The sequence below is a fragment of the Acinonyx jubatus genome, chromosome D3 (assembly GCF_027475565.1).
Source record: "Acinonyx jubatus isolate Ajub_Pintada_27869175 chromosome D3, VMU_Ajub_asm_v1.0, whole genome shotgun sequence".
NCBI lineage: Eukaryota > Metazoa > Chordata > Mammalia > Carnivora > Felidae > Acinonyx > Acinonyx jubatus.
Window position 1 is genome coordinate 52,758,872 of NC_069392.1, and position 20,016 is coordinate 52,778,887.

Sequence of the window (20,016 nt, forward strand, 5' to 3'; positions counted from 1 at the left end):
GGAGTGTGTGTGTGTGTGTGTGTACATGCTTGTGTCTATCCAACACAATTATTAATTGCATAAATATATTTTGAGCATTTATTGTATGTCTTATGTGCTCTAGGTTCTGAGAATATATTGGTGAACAAAAAAGGAAAAGTCCCTGTTCTTGTAAATGAATAAAGAAATATATATTTTCAAGTAGAGACGAATGTTATAAAGCAAGGATTGATAGGGGGCAGGCTAGTTTAAATAGAGTGGTTACCTGCCTACAGATGTTTTCTGCAGAATGAGCCTCTCACACAGTGGGCTTGGTGAGTAGAAAGTCCCAGGGGTTGGCCATGAGTTCAAATCCAGCAAGAATACTGGGGTGACTTAGACAGAAGTCAGAAGCATATCAAGGACCAGAATACAGTGTGCCTTGTGGACTGGTGCAGGATTGTGTCTTCTGTTACAAGAATAGGAGGAAGTCGCTGGAGGGTTTTGAGCAAATAAAAAACATGGCCTAATTTATCTCTTACAAAGATCACTCTGGCTATTGTGTGAAGAACAGACTGTAAAGGGGCCACTCTGAAAGCAAGGGAGCTATCAGGAGGCCATTATAAAAGTCAAGGCAAGGGGTGCCTGGGTGGCTCAGCTGGTTGAGCGGCCGACTTCGGCTCAGGTCATGATCTCGCGGTCCGTGAGTTCGAGCCCCGCGTCAGGCTCTGTGCTGACTGCTCAGAGCCTGGAGCCTGTTTCAGATTCTGTGTCTCCCTCTCTCTCTGACCCTCCCCCGTTCATGCTCTGTCTCTGTCTCAAAAATAAATAAACGTTAAAAAAAAAATTAAAAAAAAAAAAGTCAAGGCAAGAGCTGATGGAGGCTTGAATGAAGGTGGAGGCATTAAGATATGTTGGGATCTATTGTATGGGCAGTGCCGATAAAATTTTCAGATAGACTGAATATTGGTATGAGAAAAAGTAAGCAATTAAGGATGGCTGCCAGATGTTGAACCTGAGTAACTAGATGGAAGGTCATGAAATTTGCTGAAGTACAGAAGACCAGGCAGGAGGAGTTTGAGGATTAGGAAGAGAAACCATTAGTTCTTTTGTGGACTTAACCTTGAGAGACCTATAGGGTCTCAAAGTAGAAGTATATGGTAGGCCACTGGCTCAATGAGGCTGCAGATGCAAATTTTGGAGCCATTAGTCTAGAGATATTATTTAAAATCACAGAACAAAATAAAACCCTTTAGACAGAGGATATGGGCATGGAAAATAAGAGTCTTGAGAAAGAGCCCTGGAGTACAAGAAGAAAAACCAGCAAAGGAAAGGAATTGTCAGAGACAGGAGCGAAAAGTATGATATTTTGGAAGCCATGTCAAATAGTACTTCAAAAAGAGGAGCGAACAACTGAAAATTGACCGTAGTATTTGGCAACATGGACGCTGAGGGTAGTCTTGACAAGATTGACTAAGATCTAAGAAAACAGATGCAAGAGGAAGGCAATGCTTCTTAGGATTTTGCCACGAGAAGGAGTAGATTATAGCTGGAGGATGCAGCATCAAAAGTAGGTTTTTTTGGTAGTTTGATTTGTATTTTTAAGTCCAGAAATACTGGAAAGTCCTTGAGGGAAAAGGCAAGAGGGAATGAGAAATAGACCTTAGGTTGGAGCAGAAACAAAAATAGGAGGGAAGATAAAATACATGGGTAGCAATGGTGGTAAGTGAACAGATTTGGTAGTAGCAAGATGAAGATTTTATCTTCTGATTGCTTCTATTTTCTTTGAATTAAGAGACAAGGCCATCAGCTGAGAGTGCAGAGAGAGGTTTTGGAGAAAGAGGCATTTGAAGAGAGAGAAAGTGTGAGAGAGTTAACTTGGAGGGTGGAAGAGTATATTGACCAGGGAAGTTTGGTGGAGTTGGCTAGTAGTGAGCATGGTTCATTGGTAGCCAGTGTGGCTCTGTGGTTTTCTACATCCACATTTAGTTGCTCAGGAGAGGGAAGAGGTGGAAGGGAGTTGGGTTTAACCAGGGCCAGGGCTTTACGAGGAGAGTATAATGAAAGGAGAGGTGGATGCAAGGACTGCAGGTATACGTGCTAAGGTGATCATAGGAATGGGCACTAGACTATAAACCCAGTAAGGAGGGAGGTAAGGACATCAGGGGATGATGGACAGTGAAAAAGTAGTAGGGTAGAGTGAAGGAGGTGTCATTTCCAGGATAACTGTGGCTAGCTGCCACATGAGAGGGCAGAAGGTAAAAAAAAACAAACCCTGAAGATATTCTTTACAGTGATGGATTTTAAGGTTATGGGAGTGACAATAAAGCAACAGTAGAAAAGCTTCCTGCCTCCAATAATAAGAAGTTCTGGGCTCAGGTGGTGGAGCCATGCAGTCCCCATTAGAGAGGGTGGCTGGGAAAAGAGTATTCTCAGAAGATAGCCAGGTTTTGATTAGAAAAGAATGGAAGTGATCATTAAGAGGAGAGTTGAAGGATTCCGAGGATTCTGTGGACGTGATATTATGAGTTCTAAGGACCTTGTGAGAGTCTGGATAGTGTGATTGGATGGTAAATTAAGTTTGATTTGGAGGTGTACAGAAAGAGTTAAGAGTGAATGACCCCCAAAATTTGGATTCCACAAAGGGAGGCTCCAGCTCAAGGAAGAATTATGTCTAGAGTTGGTTTATAAAGGAGTTTTTGCAGAATGTGTAATCACTTTATTCTAGACAAAAATATTCTTAGTAGGTTTCAAGGTTCCAAAAGAATCTGAAGATAAATGCTGTTAATAGGAATGTAGAGCATACCCGCCATATATAAGAATGTTTCTTTTTGAAGTTTGGTTTAGAATTTCCACTTAGAGGAGGACATCTGCCTCCTTTTAGCAATGGGGCAGAGTGCCTTCACATGCTGAGCAGTGGTGGCAGAAATTTGCAATTGTGCTTTGGTTGTATTGGTAGTGGCCTTCACTCAGAGAAAGGCTAAGCAAGGACTGGTGTGATATGGATGTGGATGTGGATGAAGAATTTCCAGGGGCAGAGTCACTGGTGTGAAGGAGAGGTAAGGATGGAGGACTGGGGACAGAAAAAGAAGGAAGGCATTCAGGAGATGGCAAAGGATGTGGTGAGGGGTAATGAACCTCAGAAGAAATGAATGTGGTAGAGTGAGGAAGATGAGCTCAAAAGAAATTACTTGTTCCTTCTTATGGCTCCTATTGGACTCTACCAGCAGCTTAAGAATTTTGGTTACTTCACTCCTTTAGTTCCTTCTCATCTTTTCTACTTTTTCCTGATTCTTCCCCCAATTCTTCTCTTTTTTGTGGTGATGCCCTGTCACCAGACAGGTTTGCTGACTACCCCTTAGGTGATAGGTAAAATGGAGCATGGGTGGCAGTTTTCAGACATGGGGGAAAAAGAAGGAGGGGGGAGGGAAGGAAGTTCCCTACAGGCAGTGTTTTTGGGAGCCAATCATCAGTAAGTGACAAATGTAAATTGGTTTTCTGTAAGCTGGGGCAGTGAGAGGATAGATGCATATGTATTAAAATATTATAATGCATTCCTATCACTAATGATGTGAAGGGAGTAAATAGGAGTTATATTTCTAGCTGAGTAGAAAAAAAAATGGGAGCACCTGGGTGGCTCAGTCAGTTAAGTGTCAGACTCTTGATTTTGGCTCAGGTCATGATATCACGGTTCTTGATTTTGAGCTCTGCACTGATAGTGTAGAGCCTGCTTGGGATTCTCTCTCTTCACCTCTCTGCCCCTACCCACCCCTCTCAGAATAAATAAACTTAAAAACGTATGTATCCTGCTTAAACTTCTAGTAACTAATATGTTTTATGATTTCAAATTGTCTTGTAATCAAGACAATAGATAAATGAAATTATATTTGTATTTTATGAGTACATACGTGTTTTATGAGCATGTGTTAAATTTAACAATTTTGAATTTCATTCAAAGACATGCATCTCAGGCACCATTTTTGTAAGAACTAAAGTTTAACTTAAGATTTCATCTTTGGAACTGACATATCCAGAATATTTGAATTCATGGATTTTTAATTTTTCCTCCCTGGTAGCAATGAAATTAAAGCACGTTATATATTATCATCGGATTGTTATTCTTTATAAATTTTGGTATTAACTGCTTACTTTTTAATTGCAAAATGTATTATAGTATGAAAATCCCATTTTTTTTGAGATGATTGAGCCCCTTCGTGGTTCTCTAAATCAGAAGTGATGAAGATTCTTTGAGAATAAGGGCCCTTTCCACTGCGATACAATACTGACTTTATTTCAAAATATCAAAGGCAAAAACATGATTGTTATTTAATATTAAACAAAATCCGTATGTTTGCGTGAGGGGGAGTTGTCATGCAATATGGCTCTGGAGTCAGACAGACCCACACTGGAATCAGCCCATCTTCGTTCAAACTGTACGTGCTGGCCAGTTATTTCTCCTCTTCAGGCTTAGACTCCTCATAGTAACACTAGAACGATCATGGGACAGACCTCTTGGGATGGTTGTGAGATTCGGTAAAATGGTGCAGGGGAGTGCTTAGCAAATTTCTGGGAAATAATTAGTACTCAACAAATACTACTGCTAATGGTTTAAAAAGAAAAAAAAAAAAGAGTTGGCTATGGTTGACCAGACGGTTGTCGTCCGGGTTGCTCATTGTCACCGCCGTTCCCTCTCTGGAGAACCGCTCTCAGCTGTACAGGCAATGTCCCTGCCTGCCCTCCTCCCTGACGTGGGGGGAAGGCCCCCGCCAATGACTGAATGATTGACGGGAAGACTTGCCTGCTTGCCTCCTGATGTGACCAATTCTCCTCTGTTTAGGGGAGCCAGATCAGTGGTTCATCAGCATTTGCCCAGCTCTGTACAAGTGACTTCACATGCCACACATAGCAGCGACAGAATGACTCAACTTTGCAGGTAGGACTCCCACAGCTCTAAAAGGGGGTCTTACAGACACAGAGTTAGCTGCTAGGCCCATATTGAGAGTAAACATAAAATTAAAATACAGTAATGAAAGTTTTACTAAAATTCAATTCTGAGTCTCCTAGTGGCTAAAGCAAAAGAGGAGGGACACGGTAAACCATACAAATGCATTAGTGGTAATTTTCAAAGGCACACAGGGACTCGGTATTGTGGTCTGGCAAGAATTTGTCACATGGGTCTCCACATGGGACACACCGAGTGGTGAGTGACAGATGTCCCTGCAGTAAATGCGATGCTGTGTTTTCTACAGTATTTTGTCACAGCATATTCACTGAGGCCTTTAAAATGAATTCCTGTTCATCTCAGGCGTGGGGGAGGCAAGTCAGTGAAGCCCAATGGCACAGTTTTGTGGGACTCTGAGTTAGTTCAGAGATAACACTTGGACTCTCCAGCCTAGAGGAAGGAATATGTCCATGATGCTGTTCCTTATCGCCCCACCCAACCTCTCAGCTGTGTTTGATAGAAAGTTGAACAGTAAGCAGTTCTAGGTTATTTTAAGGAAGAGAGAGCATAACCCGGGGAGCAGGTTTTCTGTGTTGCTGAAAAAGTCTGTCTTAGAGGAGTGGGAAGTTCATAGTGTTTTGTGAAAACTAAATGGTCGCACCAAGACTGGTACCTTTTCATTTCATTTCATTTCATTTCATTTCATTTCATTTCATTTCATTTATTTTACTTTATTTTTATTTTTTGAGAGACAGAGAGAGAGAGGGAGCAAGTGCGTGAGGGGCAGAGAAAGAGAGAGAAGTGGGGCTCCCCCAAAGTGGGGCTCAAGTTCACCCGAAGCAGGGCTTCGATGTGGGACTCGAACTCACGAACCGTGAGATCGTGACCTGAGCCAAAATCAGATGCTTAACCCACTGAGCCACACAGACACCTAAGACTGGCATTTTAAAAGAGGCCTACACGATCTGGGAAGGGAGATGGGCTAAGAGAACATTGTCACCAGAAAGAGGACTTTGCAGCCTTCTCTTGTCATGTGTTCGTTTTAATCTGGCCTTCAAAAAGAATGTTCCGTAGATACTTTGCTTAGATAAACCTGATGGCTGTGCACTGTTGACTTACAAAGACTCTACTCAGTTCAAATTACGTTGGAGGGAGAACAGGTGAAATAGTAATGGGGAGTTACAGTGGATTGTATATATGCCAGTGGTGTTTTCGGGGCGGGTAACGCATCAAGCCTGTCATTGCAAAGGTAAGTTAGAGGAGAGATATTAAATATCATTTTTGCTCCTGTTCTAAACCTGTGTCTCACAAAGCCCAGGAACTGTCCTCTTTGGATAGGAACCAATAAAGCTGCAGGTTTTGGGAAAGAACGTCCTGCTCTCTTCAAAGAAATGTTCTTGGAGGGTGGCCGGGTTGTTTTCCTTTAAGATTTTCTAGAGTGAACAGATGTAACAATTTTCTATAATTTGCCTTGGTGCAGATGCTGAAAGAGAGCATTCACAATAAAATATATGCAGTATATGTAATTTCACTTGGATGTTCTGGGGTTTTAAAGTAAAAATGTGTACCTGCAAGCTGTTTTACGGTTTCTCAGTCATAATAATCTCTGTTACACAGAAGGCTACAACTGCAACCCCTCCTTCATGTGCAGGAGTTCCAAAAATATCTTGATAATTTTGCGCATTCGGCAAGGCACGGTGTTCTCCCTGGGTTGGCTTGGGAGCGGTGCTAAACGTGTTCAATTTCTCTTTGCGAGGAATTTATCAAGTAACCACATCCACAGGGAGGATGGTGGACAGTCTTCGAAAGGAGCCCCAACTAGAATGGGTCTCAAGTAAGAAATGCTGCAAGAGAACTTGAGCTGTGAAGTTCACTTCAGTCGGACTGCACATGACGCTTATCTACTGAAACTGCGTTATTACACTGATAAAACGGGAGGAAAGTGGTGGAGAAGGTGGTGAGAATTCTTAATAGCTGCAGCTTGCTACCTGCCTCTGGGGAGTCTGTGCTTATGTTTGTGACGTTCCTCAGGGGACGGATAAGGAGAGGGGCCGGGGCGTCACTGCAAAGCCAAATCCCCAGACGGTCCATGAGCGAATGCTCCACTGCGCGCGTCCTCTGCCAGCTCAACGGTTGACCCTCCCTCCAATCGTCAGCCCAATTTACCGACTGCTTCGTGTGTCCCTGCGCACAGAAGTGCATTTCCCACAGTAATCACAAAACAGGCTGCCACCAGTGCCTTCCACAACGCACATGCTCGCGCACCTACTATTGAGCAGTTCAATAGTTACCATTGGGGTTCCATTGGTCCTCTCCACCCAGCACAAACAAGAAGTTTTCTACCTCCACAACGCAGTGGTGGGCACTGTTGTACGGCATAACTGGAATGGAGGGGGGGAGAAAAGAAAAGACGCATGAAATTCTCCACCTTAGGACTTGAGACCTTGGCTCACTAGTTATTTGCTTCCACCAAAGGGTGTCAAATGTGAGAGTAAGTCGGAAGGAAGAAGACAGCAGCAGCCGCAGAGGGGACACCCGCCGGTCTCCAGTGGTTCAGCCGTGTGTTCACAGCAATTTCAAACCCAGCCCCTTTTGATTAATTTTACATAATGTTATTCCACAAATTAGTCAAGAACAACCTGTCTTGCCGCTTTCGAGTCTTAAGTTGTCCTCACCTGCCTGATGATGGGGATCGAACTCTAAAGCAATGACTGATAGTCCCAAATGGTCAGGGCTGGGGGTTACTTCTTGGAAGAAATAACCCTGCACGCCCTTGGAGCCGTTAAGATGCTCTGCCCAAACTTGGTTTGCTGGCAATCTTTCCATAAACAGACTCAGGGTGCTTGGTAGCTTTCTATTCCACAGCAATGAGCAAGCTGAATTTCCATACAGTTTTAAGTTTTTAAATTAAGGTCCTGCTGATTTAATGCCTTCTCCAAATGTATACGCTTAATTTCCTGTACAATGTCATTAGCAGCACAATCACACATTTTCTATCTATCTGCTTAGGAGCTCTTCTGTGACGAAGATAAAAACTGTCAGGAACATCACAAATATCCATCCGTTCCCCTGGTCTCGCCCTTCGCCCTGCCCCAGTGTGGTTGGTGTCAGGAGGGGGGTGTTATTGAGAAACCCACCAAAGCCCCGGTTGCTCTGTGTTTGTTTGTTCTCATTTACATTTTCTTTTGGGAGACACACACAGTATGAATAGGACAGCCCTGTCACCCCATGTGCTGTGCAGTGTTGGTGGCTGCTATTGTAATATCATATGGCAAATGTAAACTCGAGCAGAATTAGTTATCACATCACATGCAGTGGTTTGGACCCAGTGACACCCAGTAGGAAAAATGATGTCCTTGTTCGGCTCATCATATGGGCACCTTAAATCTAGGTGAGGACAAATGGGGAGGTGATGTGCATGTTCAGGCAGAGAACTTATTGCTTGACACGGATCAACAGAGCACTTAAGAAACCAGTGCAGTGGGAAATCAATATGAGTCAGGGCCAGCTCTTCCTCTGTGCTCTTTTGCCAATGCCGAAAGAGACAGAGCCTATCCTAGACCCAACTTATTTGGGATGATATATATCTCTCATTTCATTTTGTGTTCATCATCTTTTCTTTTTCTCAGAATGCACTTATGCTGGCTAACATATGTAAATAAAATTAACAAGGGATAGGCACAGCTTCGAAATCTATAATACAGCTTCGGAAAGAGCGAATCAGATCATTTAAGCTTCTTACTAAAGGATTTTAGGTGTTTGGGCTATTTTATGAGTTATTTATTTTTTACTGTGCGTATTCATTGTTTTTAAACTTATATTTCTAATGCTAGAGGCCTTGGTATGGAAACCCCTGATTTCTGGGACAATGTAGAAATTGGATGTGCTATGGATTTGTGTGGTCTATTAATTAGGTCATTGACGTAGGGAGTCATCTTGGGGATGCCCTTTTGCCCCTCAACCCTCAGTTATCTCTTTGGAAAATGCTTTTAACCACATAGCTCTGCAGAGATACCATATAGTTTCTCAGAATCTACTGGGGCAGAATATATGTTGAGTTCACTGACCAACTAAAATCAAATACATTTTGAACACCTTTTTTTTTTTTTTAATTAAACATCATTGTTTGGATTATGATGCTGGTTCCAGAATAGCAAATACAAAACTATGCTGCTCATATATGATGTATATTGTGTATATTGTGAACAGCCTGGTGCCACTCCAGTTCACCATCATGTCAGCTGGGCAGTGTAAACTCACAGGCATGGGTTATCATCTGCATGTGTCTATTCACATGGGACCTGAGGATAGGAATAGGGCCATTGACTATAACCAATGACTTTATGACTGCCACTCTTTCAATATTTAAATTTTTGGTCAGTTCAAGCCCCAAACCTTATAAAAATGAAAAACTGCATTATCATCTGTTCAACCAGAAGTCCTGCTTGGTAATGAAGCACAATCTCTGAAACTATAACAACACTTGTGTTTTGTTCTTGCCATTTATTTGCTCCCATTCAGGCAAGCAGAAATTAAGTGAAGGAAATAATACATGATTTATTCTTAAGCCTCTTTCTCATTTGATTACCCCTATTGTTATGCTTTATGCAAACAAATGAAACTATTGCACTAAACTAACTATTGGAACCTTCAAAATAAGAGAGAAGGTCTTTGCAGTCCTAATATAAAGGCTGTTGAAGGCATCCTCATTTTTTACTCTTGTTTTTAAACCTTGTATGCTGTATTTCTTGGCTGCGTATTTTAGTATTCTCGTTCCTGAATTATTGTCTTTTCTAAATTATTACCGTGAATCGAGGCTATAAATACACACAAATAACTCTTTGAAATTATTCTGAATGTGAAACGTTCCAAATTTATTAGAAAAAATCTATATTAAATCAATGTTTGAGTTTTGTAAAAGACCTCATTTGACTTCGGATTAAACCTGAAGGAAAGCAAAATAAATAGGGCAGTAAGCATGAGCAAACATCTGTTTAAAATGGCGCTGGTACTGCACGTATTTGATTACCTTTTAAATAACAAGGGATACATGCATGACCCTTTCCGGATTTCTCGAGAGGTGGACACCAGCCTCGCCCTCACAAGCAGGAATTGGAGGAGAAGTTTGTACTCATGTTCATATACAGCCCAGTGCGAGTTTTTAGCGTGTCAGTCAGTGAGTTAGAGGGAAAGGGTAAAGAGAAGCTAATCAGGATGAAATGAGATTAAAGGCTGTCTAATTTTACAGCAACTGTGATCCATCAGCCACTGTGAAAGTGACAGTGGAAATGAATGATGGAGACAGACAGGTGGGGCTGTACATTTCACTGATTTATCCTCAAATGCACTGGGCCTTATTTTATTGAGTGAACATGACCGCATTTATCATGACTGTCATCTAAACCCACTTCCCTCCATTTAAAAAGGTCACTTTACTCGGAGGGAGTAGGAGAGAGGCACTTTCAAATCAAATTTAAAATCTCATAACACGTGTTTATAAGGCCCTTTGTGAGAATTCTAAACTTTATTAAACAAACTTGAAATGCCAGAAGGAAAAGGAAGGAAAAAAAGTCAGAAAACTGAAAAAGAAGAAACCTTTGGTCACCTGAAGGGACACGTTCATTTAGTCTCTAAATTGGAAGCAATTTGTATCATTTTCCCCTTTCCCGCTCCAAACACGTGATAGTCTATTCTAGTCTGGGGAGTTAAATAAAACATTTACATTTAGTATTTTTAATTAAGAAAGTAGGAAGCAGGTAGTACTATAAAATTAACTTGGAGAGGATATTAAGTCACAGTATTTACTCTGCAGAATGATTAATCATCACCCACACAGTAGATGTTAGCAATTGTTACAAGCTGTCACAATTTACTTATGTACCTGTTAATTGTTTCCCCATAATTTTAAGGCCATAAAAAAAAAATCTCAGTTACACAGATTCTTTTACCCTTCCCTGTACCAGTGCAATAAAATGTCCTGGAGTGTTATGTACAGAGTTGGTCTTCGTGGATATGAAAATGGAGAGTCAAACCTTCAGAGTATTTTGTGTTACCTTTCATAATACTAACCACCATTTACCAAACATTTACCATGTGCCAAGCATGGTTCAGGTGCTATAGATATAGATAAAGAAATGAAATATATTATGATATTCATGTATAGTTACCTATATTGTATCTCCAAAATATAACACTTGTGTTTTGTTTTTGCCATTCCCTTGTGTCCACTCAGGCAAGCAGAAATTAGGTAAATGAAATAATATCTGATATTATAATGCATGATAAAATATAATTCCTGATAAAATGTAGCAATATTTTATTTACTGATATCTTTGATTTAATAAAACTAACTCCAAGGGAGGCATTACTCATTCACTTCATGAAAAATACTGAGGCCTTGAGAGGTTAAGTCACTTGTTGAAGGTCATACTCAGCTAATGAACAGCACAGAGAGAATCCAAACACAGGGATAACTGGATCCCCACCCATGTTCTTGTCCATTTCACTCTACTGATTTTCAATAGGTATGTTCATCCAACCAGCAAGTAATTACTGAGTACCTGTGTGTTCAATGATGGTGTTCCTGAAATTTCTGCATAATTTTTTGCATTGAATCATGTCTTAAAAGTTTATTATTTTCATATTGGAAGGAACCCTTAATTAGAGCAAGTGGATACTCCTACAAAATTTTCTTTTTATAAATCCAGATATTCAAATAGTTGGTTTTCTTAAAATAAGATACCGTTGTTTGATAAAGCCAGGAAAACACTGAACAAGTTAGCCAGTTAAGGATTGGTAGAGTCTACTGAGAGCTTTTATTTTTTTAAAAAACAATGAGGTCATAGTTTAACCCTGTAAGCAGATTCAAAGTATCTTGGGCACACAGGCCCTTTTCCTGACATGCAAAACACGTAGGGGGCTTGTATTTATGAAGGTCTTATTCTGTTAAGAGATCCACACTACTTTGTTTTCTCACATATATGTCAAAGCAATATATATCTCTTCCAGCAGAAAGTATAGGTATCATTCTCAACCACAGATGTTCATGAACATCCAAAGAAGAGATTGCATATGGCTAAGCCAAGTTTAAAGGATTGCTAAATCAATAGTTACTGAATGCTTATCATTTTGCTGTAACATTTATGGGGGCCTTGGTTTTCTGTTGGCCTCAAATATATAGACTTGCAAAACTGTCAACTATGACATACTTCTTAGGTAAAAAAAAAAATTAATGCCCATGGTAAAAATACAATCTTATAAAAAGTAAAGATATGCAGGACCAGTAAGTTTTCCTCCTATGCCTGTGCTTCCTGTTTTCAGTTCCTACCAGAGAGACGATCACCATTACTATGTTCTTGGATTTTCCTTTCAGAGAGTTTATATAGATAGGAGTCATTTCCTTTAATACAAATGGCTGCAGCATACAATGGACATACTGTTTAGTACCCTTCTTTTTGCACTCAAGAATGTATTCACTTACTCTTTCTCCGCCAATCAAATATTTGTCCAGTTGCTACTCTATGCCAGGCAATGTCCTACCTGCTGGGGTGGTCGTAGCGGAAAACAGCATCAAGGAACATGCTAGTCAGGGGAAGCACGTAGTGAACAAGTACACAAATAAACAGACACTTTTGTTTCAAATGATAGGTGCAATGAAGACAAGTAACGCAGGGTCAGAAGAGAGAGAGTGACAGGGTGGGGGGATGGTGCTAGTGGTTAAGGAAGGCCTTTGTGAGGAGACTTTTGACTCATCTCAAACTGCCTGAGGAGAGCCAGGAAACCATGCAGGGTAAAGGTGCAGGAATAACAAACACAAAGGCCTTGAGGCATGGGTGTGGAATGATTCCAGAACACAAGACCAGATCAGAGAGGCATTCAGTAACTATTTATTTAGCAATCCTATAAACTTGGTTTAGCCGTATGCTATCTCTTCTTTGGATGTTCATGAAAATCTGTGGTTGAGAATGATACCTACTTTCTACTGGAAGAGATAGATATTGCTTTGACATATATGTGAGAAAACAGAGTAGTGTGGATCTCTTAACAGATAGACCAAGATGAGGTCTAGGTGGGAGACCAAGGGCAGGCCAGGTGCAAGGATGCAGGCCCCCTCTGAAGAGAATACTTGGGTTGTCCACCACTGCATTCTTTTTTTTTTTAATGGCCGCACAGTGTTCCGTTTGATGGGGATCCTATAATGTATTCCATTCTTAATTCATTCACCAAGCATTTATTCAACACTCATTATGTGCAGACACTTTTCTGGTTGCTGATAATGCAGCAGGGAACTAAGCTCGCATAGAGCTTACATTACAGGGGAAAGAAGTATGTAAACAAATACATAATGAACAGGAACATGGCCAAATGAAAATAGATGACATCAGGAGAAAGAAAATGGGATGATGTGTTACAGAAGGAGTGCCTGGTTATTGTTCCACCCGGGGTGGCTGGGGAATGGCATTTAAGATAGAGTATGAAAGGTGACAGGGAGGCACCACTATAACACAAGGGCCAGGAGTCCATGCAGAGACCCCGAAGCACAAATGAGCTGGATGTGCCTGAGAGGCCCACGGAAGCCTCTGTGTCTGGAACTCTGAGGTTATGGGATGGAGTCAGAAGGCAGGCAGAGGCTGGGTAGATAGGTCTTCATAGGCCAAGGTAAGTGGTGTGGATTTCATTCTTAGCATGATGGAAAGGCATTGGGGGGTGGGGGCGGTTTAAGCAGCTGAATGACATAATCTGGTGTATGTTCATAAACATTACTCTGGCTCCTGTAGATATGGGAGTGAAAGAAGGGAAAGAGGGAGACTGGGTAGGGCACCCTGTCTGTCATCGGGGTGAGAGATGACAGACACCTGATTGGGAAGCAGTGCTAGGGATGGAGAGAAGGGACATGTATTGAAGGGCTTTGCTCCAATGGTGCCCTGCTATGTCCTTGTAGGTACACAGCATGCATACACAGGAGTTCATCTGTAGGATTGATTTTCTTCCATGGAGATTTCTGGGCCAAACTATGGCTGCATTTTAGATTTTGTTGGATATTGTTACACTGTACCCCTTTTTACATTTGTGTCTTTGCCAATATGGTAGGTGAACAATTGATACCAAGTTAAAATGTAAATATGTACATATTTCATTATGCTAGAGGTTGAACATCTTTTCATAAATTTAAAATCTGTTTTTCATATATTATTTTTTCTGTTGAGTTTTCCATTTCATGATATCAGAATTTATGTTACTTATAATTATGTGATTTGTGTTTTTGATGTGTTCTTTTCTATGGAGCTATCTAGACTGGCAAAATAAATGATATTCTGGAAGGATGATGTTGCTAGAATATATATTTGTAAAATATTTATTCCTTGAAGCAAATTCAAATAGCAGTTACATGCTGTTGAAAACAAATACAACATAAAAGAAAGATGCCCCACTTTAATAATATTGAATGAGTATTCCTTCCTTGCCATAGGATCATATAGGAATTTTTAAAAACAATTTCTTCAACTTTATCATAAATGTAATTGGGAAACGTAAATAATTTAAAATCTTATTAGTTTAATCCTACCCTCTGTGAAGACTTAGCAACTTGGCCAATGACTCCCTGGTGACAGAGACAGATACATAATAAAACATCTTGGATGAAGCAGGTGTTTGATAGATACTATTGAATAAATAATCCACAGAAAAGGCTCTATTACTTTTTTTTATGTCATATTCGGACTGTTCTATTTCTGTAAACTACCAACAGTAGTTTGTGAATTTGGGGAACACTTGATCACTGTGGACAACTAATCTGGAAAATTAAGCCCCGTAAGAAGTCTACATGGTCTGAGTTCAGTGGTGAGTTGGTCGATGCTCTGAATTAACCCAAAGGTTACCAACACTTTCTCCCTCATCCCCAACTTGTTCTGCACATCCTGAGCCAGGATCCCATAGTCCCATAGGAAACAAAATTATTGGAGTGAGTTATTTATATTTATATATACTTTTTTTTTCTGAAGAAAGTACATGTGTATTAGGTTTTGGAAGTTGTGCAGGAACCAAGAGAGGCTGTTTTCTGTCTTACAGTTCAAAATTATAGCTCAGGTAAGAGTTTTCCTGACAGAGAGCATTGCTTTGTTTCTTCCCGTACCTTGCAACAATGGTGCTAAACGCATGCCTTTATTGTACACTCGACAAGTCATGACACAGTATATTAAAATTGCCTGTCTTTTGTTTGTTACCACTAAAGGATCTGTGAGCAACTTGAGGCCAGACTGTGTCATCTTTATAGCTTTATGCCCAATACATAGTACCCAGGCATTGCTATAGCTTTTATACCTAATACATTAATTAGGAACGCTGGTTAATCAATAAATGTTAGCAGCATGAATGAATGGATGCTAACTAAAGGAGATGGTGAAATTTACTTCTTTGGTGGATGTGAAAAATGTGAGTCCCAGAAGATGTGGAGGAGAGAGGGGTGGAAGGAAGAAAGGGAAGAGAGAGAGGAAGAGGTGCCTTAGATGACTTTTAGAAGAGATGTCACCCTATAAGCAATACTTATGTTTTACACAAAGAAGGTTTGTAAGTTCCTCAAAAACTGTGACATATTTCTTTAGGAGCTATCATAGATTTAATTGTGCCAAGGTCAAAGGTTTTCAATAAATCCTTGTTGATTTATGGTTTTAGTTCTGAGCTCTGGGGACACACTAACAACCAGCTTAAAATAAGACTTCTATTATCTATGTAAGCAAAACTGACTTTCAAAGCCTTATTTTTATTTTAATTAGAATATTTTCACTAATTTGTTCCTAAATTATGACTGTGTTTTACCATATCAACTATTCAATTTTGGATACTTCCTGGCATGTTAGTTAGAAATTAAATGTAGTTTGATTTTCTCCTTTTGGAAAATAAAAATATCTTTGGGAATAAAAGTTGCAATCTCTTCCAATAGTTTTGTGGGTTTTTTTTTTCTGTTTTATAAAGTGTCGTGTTTTCAGGGACAGGTTGATGAAACATGTGTGTGCCTTGATGTTTACCCCTTCCTATGAGCCAATGCAATTGTTTCCTGATCTTATCTTTGGGGGGGGAAATGAGAAATTTCATTTTTCATTCTACACCTAAAAAGTCTCACTAAAAAATCAGTAAGCTCTTTAAATGAATTAAAGTAGCAGAGCACCACATATTATTTCAAGCTGTGAAAATAAGACCTTTGATAAAAATCAAGGGAGCCACAACTAATTACTTTGGACAGTATGACAATAGGGTAGCAAATATGATTGTCAAATAATTTGAAGTCTTTTAGATGATGGCCCCCTTGTCCCAAATTACTGAGGGCAGGAGGAAGGGAATGGGTGAGGTCCGTATGATGAGGATTCACCAAGAAGAGTGTTTTTGGTGTAGATCACATAAACTCAATATTGGAAAGTGAGCACTAGTGGTTTGCATTAAAACCCATGAGATATCAAGATCACTTGTCTATCAACTATTTTTTCGTTGATTTGATTCAAAAACATGTATTAAAGAACTAGTAGTTGCTGTGCTAAACTCTGGGACGCCATTCCTGTATTCCAGATCTCACAGTGTAAGAGAATATACGAACAGGGAAACAGGACACACAGTGCTCTTGGAGAAGAGCAATAGAAGTCCCAGGGAGGAAATGACTAAAACTTCAGGGAGAAAGAGAGGCTTAAGCTAAATCATAAGGCTAAAAATGCATTTTCCAAGTTGTCACAGCAGCCAAAGTCATTGTCAGAAAAAGGAATATCGATTCAAGAAATATTTATTGAGCTCTTCCCATGTGCCAGAACTTGGACTAGACGCCGGTGACATTATTTTTATTTTTGTTAGAGTATTTTATAAAAACTGATAATTAAAATTAGATCAATTTCCAAATTGAGGAAACGTGTTTGGGGAATGTGGGAACAAATAAAAGGGATGGACCATTATCTGTGCTGTCTTTTTAGGCAGCTGTCCTATGGCCCAACTCAGATTCCCTCTGCAGCACTCTCTCCTTAGACAATCGGCAGTAATGGTCTCTGCTCTAATTAAGTCTCTCCCAACATTTGCAGTCACCTGCTAGTTCCAGAAGCAGTTGGTAGGATTATCAGAACAGCCAACAATACTTTTGTTTCTTGCAGACCATCCTTCACTGCATTTGCTCTTGTGTTATTATGCTATTGCACTTATTTGACTTCAAAGGAAATTCCACTGCAAGGATTCAGAAGGATTTGCTATACATTCCTTCCATGGCCATTTCATGGTGTGTGTCTGTGTACATTCACACAAGGTTGTGTGTGTCAAATCTGGGAAATACTAGGGCAGTTGAGCCTAGCAGTGACAATTATACAAAGTCAATGCTTATGACACACAAAAGAAATTAAAGTGCAGCCCACGGTCTTAGGAGATGAGCCCAAGTTGGGTGGTATTTGCCACGGAAAGGCACCTAGAACTGTCTTGAGAAAGTTCTGAAATCTTTATTTCTGGGGAAAAGTGGAGAATTGTAACAGTGTGGATCTAAAGAGAGAGACAGGTAGGGAAAAACTATGAATACTGAAGTTGCCTTTTCACCTTTTTTTTGGCACCATTTTTTACTGGCAAAACTAGACAGTCATTGGATGCTAAGTGATATTTACTTATAAATATATTTATGAATGTGCATGAATATTTGGCACTTTCCCTGTCTTGGAATTTAGGCTGATACCCTAAGGCTGAAGCTAATCTAAAGATATATTCCAGGCCATCTATGCAAGACTAAACTTGTTCTGTCTGGTTACATGTGTATATACACACACACACATGCACACAGACACACACATGCACACTTGGACACCCCTATTTAGCCTGCATGTACAATGACGTGGAAGACTGTTAGCAAGTGGGGAGTTTTCCTTGAGAGAATGTTGTGGGAATTTGTGGGAACCTTGGACATTTTCCATCTGCAGGAGAACAGAATACTCCTCCCACCTCCACCCCAAACACAAATCAAAGACTGGTGGAAGATTCTTGGGCCAGATGTTTCTTTGTCTCTTGGGGTTTGGCAGGCACAAGGAGAAGTCTGAAGGCAAGAAGCTGGTAGGAGCCATCTGGGATGGGAATGTGGCGGGAGAGAGCTGGGTCAGAAGGGGCCTGCATTTGTGGATTTGGGGGGGCAACAGTACCTACTACCTGCCTGTGCACTGAGCTGGTGCTTGGGAAGCTTGCTTGGCTAAAATTGCCATGCAAGGATCCAAGTATATTAATTTCCAGGTCAAGGTGACCCTAATAGAAGCTGTGTGGTGGACAGCTCATGGTATAGTGGAAAGTCTTCAGAAAGAGGTTTATAACAGAACCCATAAAGACAGCTCATCAAAAACAAAGTCAGCTTAAAGCATTTGTCTCCTGAAAGCCAAGTTCTAAAAACACTAGGCAAATAAGACCTTTTCTCCCTGTGCCTTCCCCTCTGCCAGATCTATTCCTGGTAGAACCAGGTTACTCAGGATGGCCGAGTTTTCCTCCAGGGCTGGTCAGCCTTTCTCACCCTCATGTCAACGTTGGTACAGGAAAGGGCTAACCCAGCAGGCCTGAGACTGCTACCCATAGAAAATCCTGGCCTTTCTTAGAAAAGTTGACCTTTGGCTGATATCAGGGAATTTAGATTTTAGGGTTGTTCCCACTACCTTAACTAAGAGTGGCTATTTGTGCTCAAATTGAAAAACAAAGTGGTTTATCCTTAACACCTGCCTTTTTTCTGGGAGTATGGAATTTTGGACGTCTAGCTGACCAGCACTGAGTCTCTAATGAGCTTCACTGGTAGACAACATTTCACCGTATTACTGTAATTGGATGCTGGAGGAAATAAGTGTGTCCAGGGGGACTTTACTGGGAGAGGACTCTTGGAAGCTTGCACCTGGTTTCCTCCAGACTTTGCCACGTGCACCTTTTTCCTTTGCTGGTTTTGCTTTATATGTTTTCACTGTAATAAATCACAGCTGTGGGTACAACTATATGCTGACCCTGTTAGTTCTTCTAGTGAATCACTGAACCCAAGGGTGGTCCTGGAAATATCTGATACAATAGGAGACATAGAATCTTCAAGTGTATTTAAAGAATAAGGTTTTGATTTAACATCCGGTATAACTGAGGAGGCTTTAAGAATGTCTTGGGGCGCCTGGGTGGCTCAGTCGGTTGAGTGTCCGACTTCGGCTCAGGTCATGATCTCACGGTTCGTGGGTTTGAGCCCCATGTCGGGCTGTACTGCCAGCTCGGAGCCTGGAGCCTGCTTCGGATTCTGTGTCTCCCTCTCTCTCTGACCCTCCCCCGTTCATGCTGTCTCTCTCTCTCTCTCTCAAAAATAAATAAACATTCAAAAAAAAAAAAAAAAAAAGAATGTCCTGAGGTTGAAGCCCCAGGGATGGGTGTGACATCCAACAGAGAGGTTTTGAAAAATCAGTGGTTGGGAAAAATCAAGTTGCTTTTAGTGAAGTTCTTTCAATAAACTGATTACGGATGCATATGTTTATGATGAGACTGCTTCTGGACTTCTGAGGAACCCTCTTGGCTGGACAGGCATGGGTTCCATATTTCCTCTGGTTGGAATCAATGTGTAAATCTCTCCTGAGGATCTACTAGTGGCCAACTCTGTCCTGTCAGAGGTGCTGGAGGATTTGTCAAAGAAATCAACACTATGGCCCTTCTTAATTTCCTCAGAAAATTTACAGTCGAGTTGAAACACTGCATAGACATATTTGAGACCACTTGGAAGGAATAATGCAGTGGTGAAGGAGCTTTATGTCAAAGAAATATGAAGAGGGAAGAAGTCCCTGAGCCTTGGCTTAGGTGGTGATGTGCTTCTGCCTTCCATGTCTCTCTAGCATCACTTCCTTCTACATCTTCACAGGGTGCCTTTCATATCTTAAAAAAAAATCCAGAAATGGGGCACCTGGGGGGCTCGGTTGGGTAAGCATCTGACTCTTGATTTTGGCTCAGATCATAATCTCATGGTTTGTGAGTTTGAGCCCCATGTCGGGCTCCTTGCTGACAGCCTGGAGCCTGCTTGGGATTCTCTCTCTCCCTCTCTCTCTCTTTCTCCATCCCTCCCCTACTTACACGTGCGCGTGCATTTGTGCTCTCTCTCATGATAAATAAATAAA

General features: G+C 40.8%; 1 protein-coding gene across 2 annotated transcripts in view; it reads right to left on the reverse strand.

Annotated features, from left to right (window-relative positions):
- Positions 1 to 20,016, reverse strand: part of KLHL14 (kelch like family member 14) — a 104,893-nt gene that overhangs the window by 18,597 nt on the left and 66,280 nt on the right. For both annotated transcript variants that reach the window (XM_015086694.3, XM_053206552.1), the window contains exon 4: positions 7,192 to 7,281. In XM_015086694.3, coding sequence (XP_014942180.2) covers positions 7,192 to 7,281 — 90 coding nt within the window. The remainder of the gene's footprint in view (positions 1 to 7,191; positions 7,282 to 20,016) is intronic.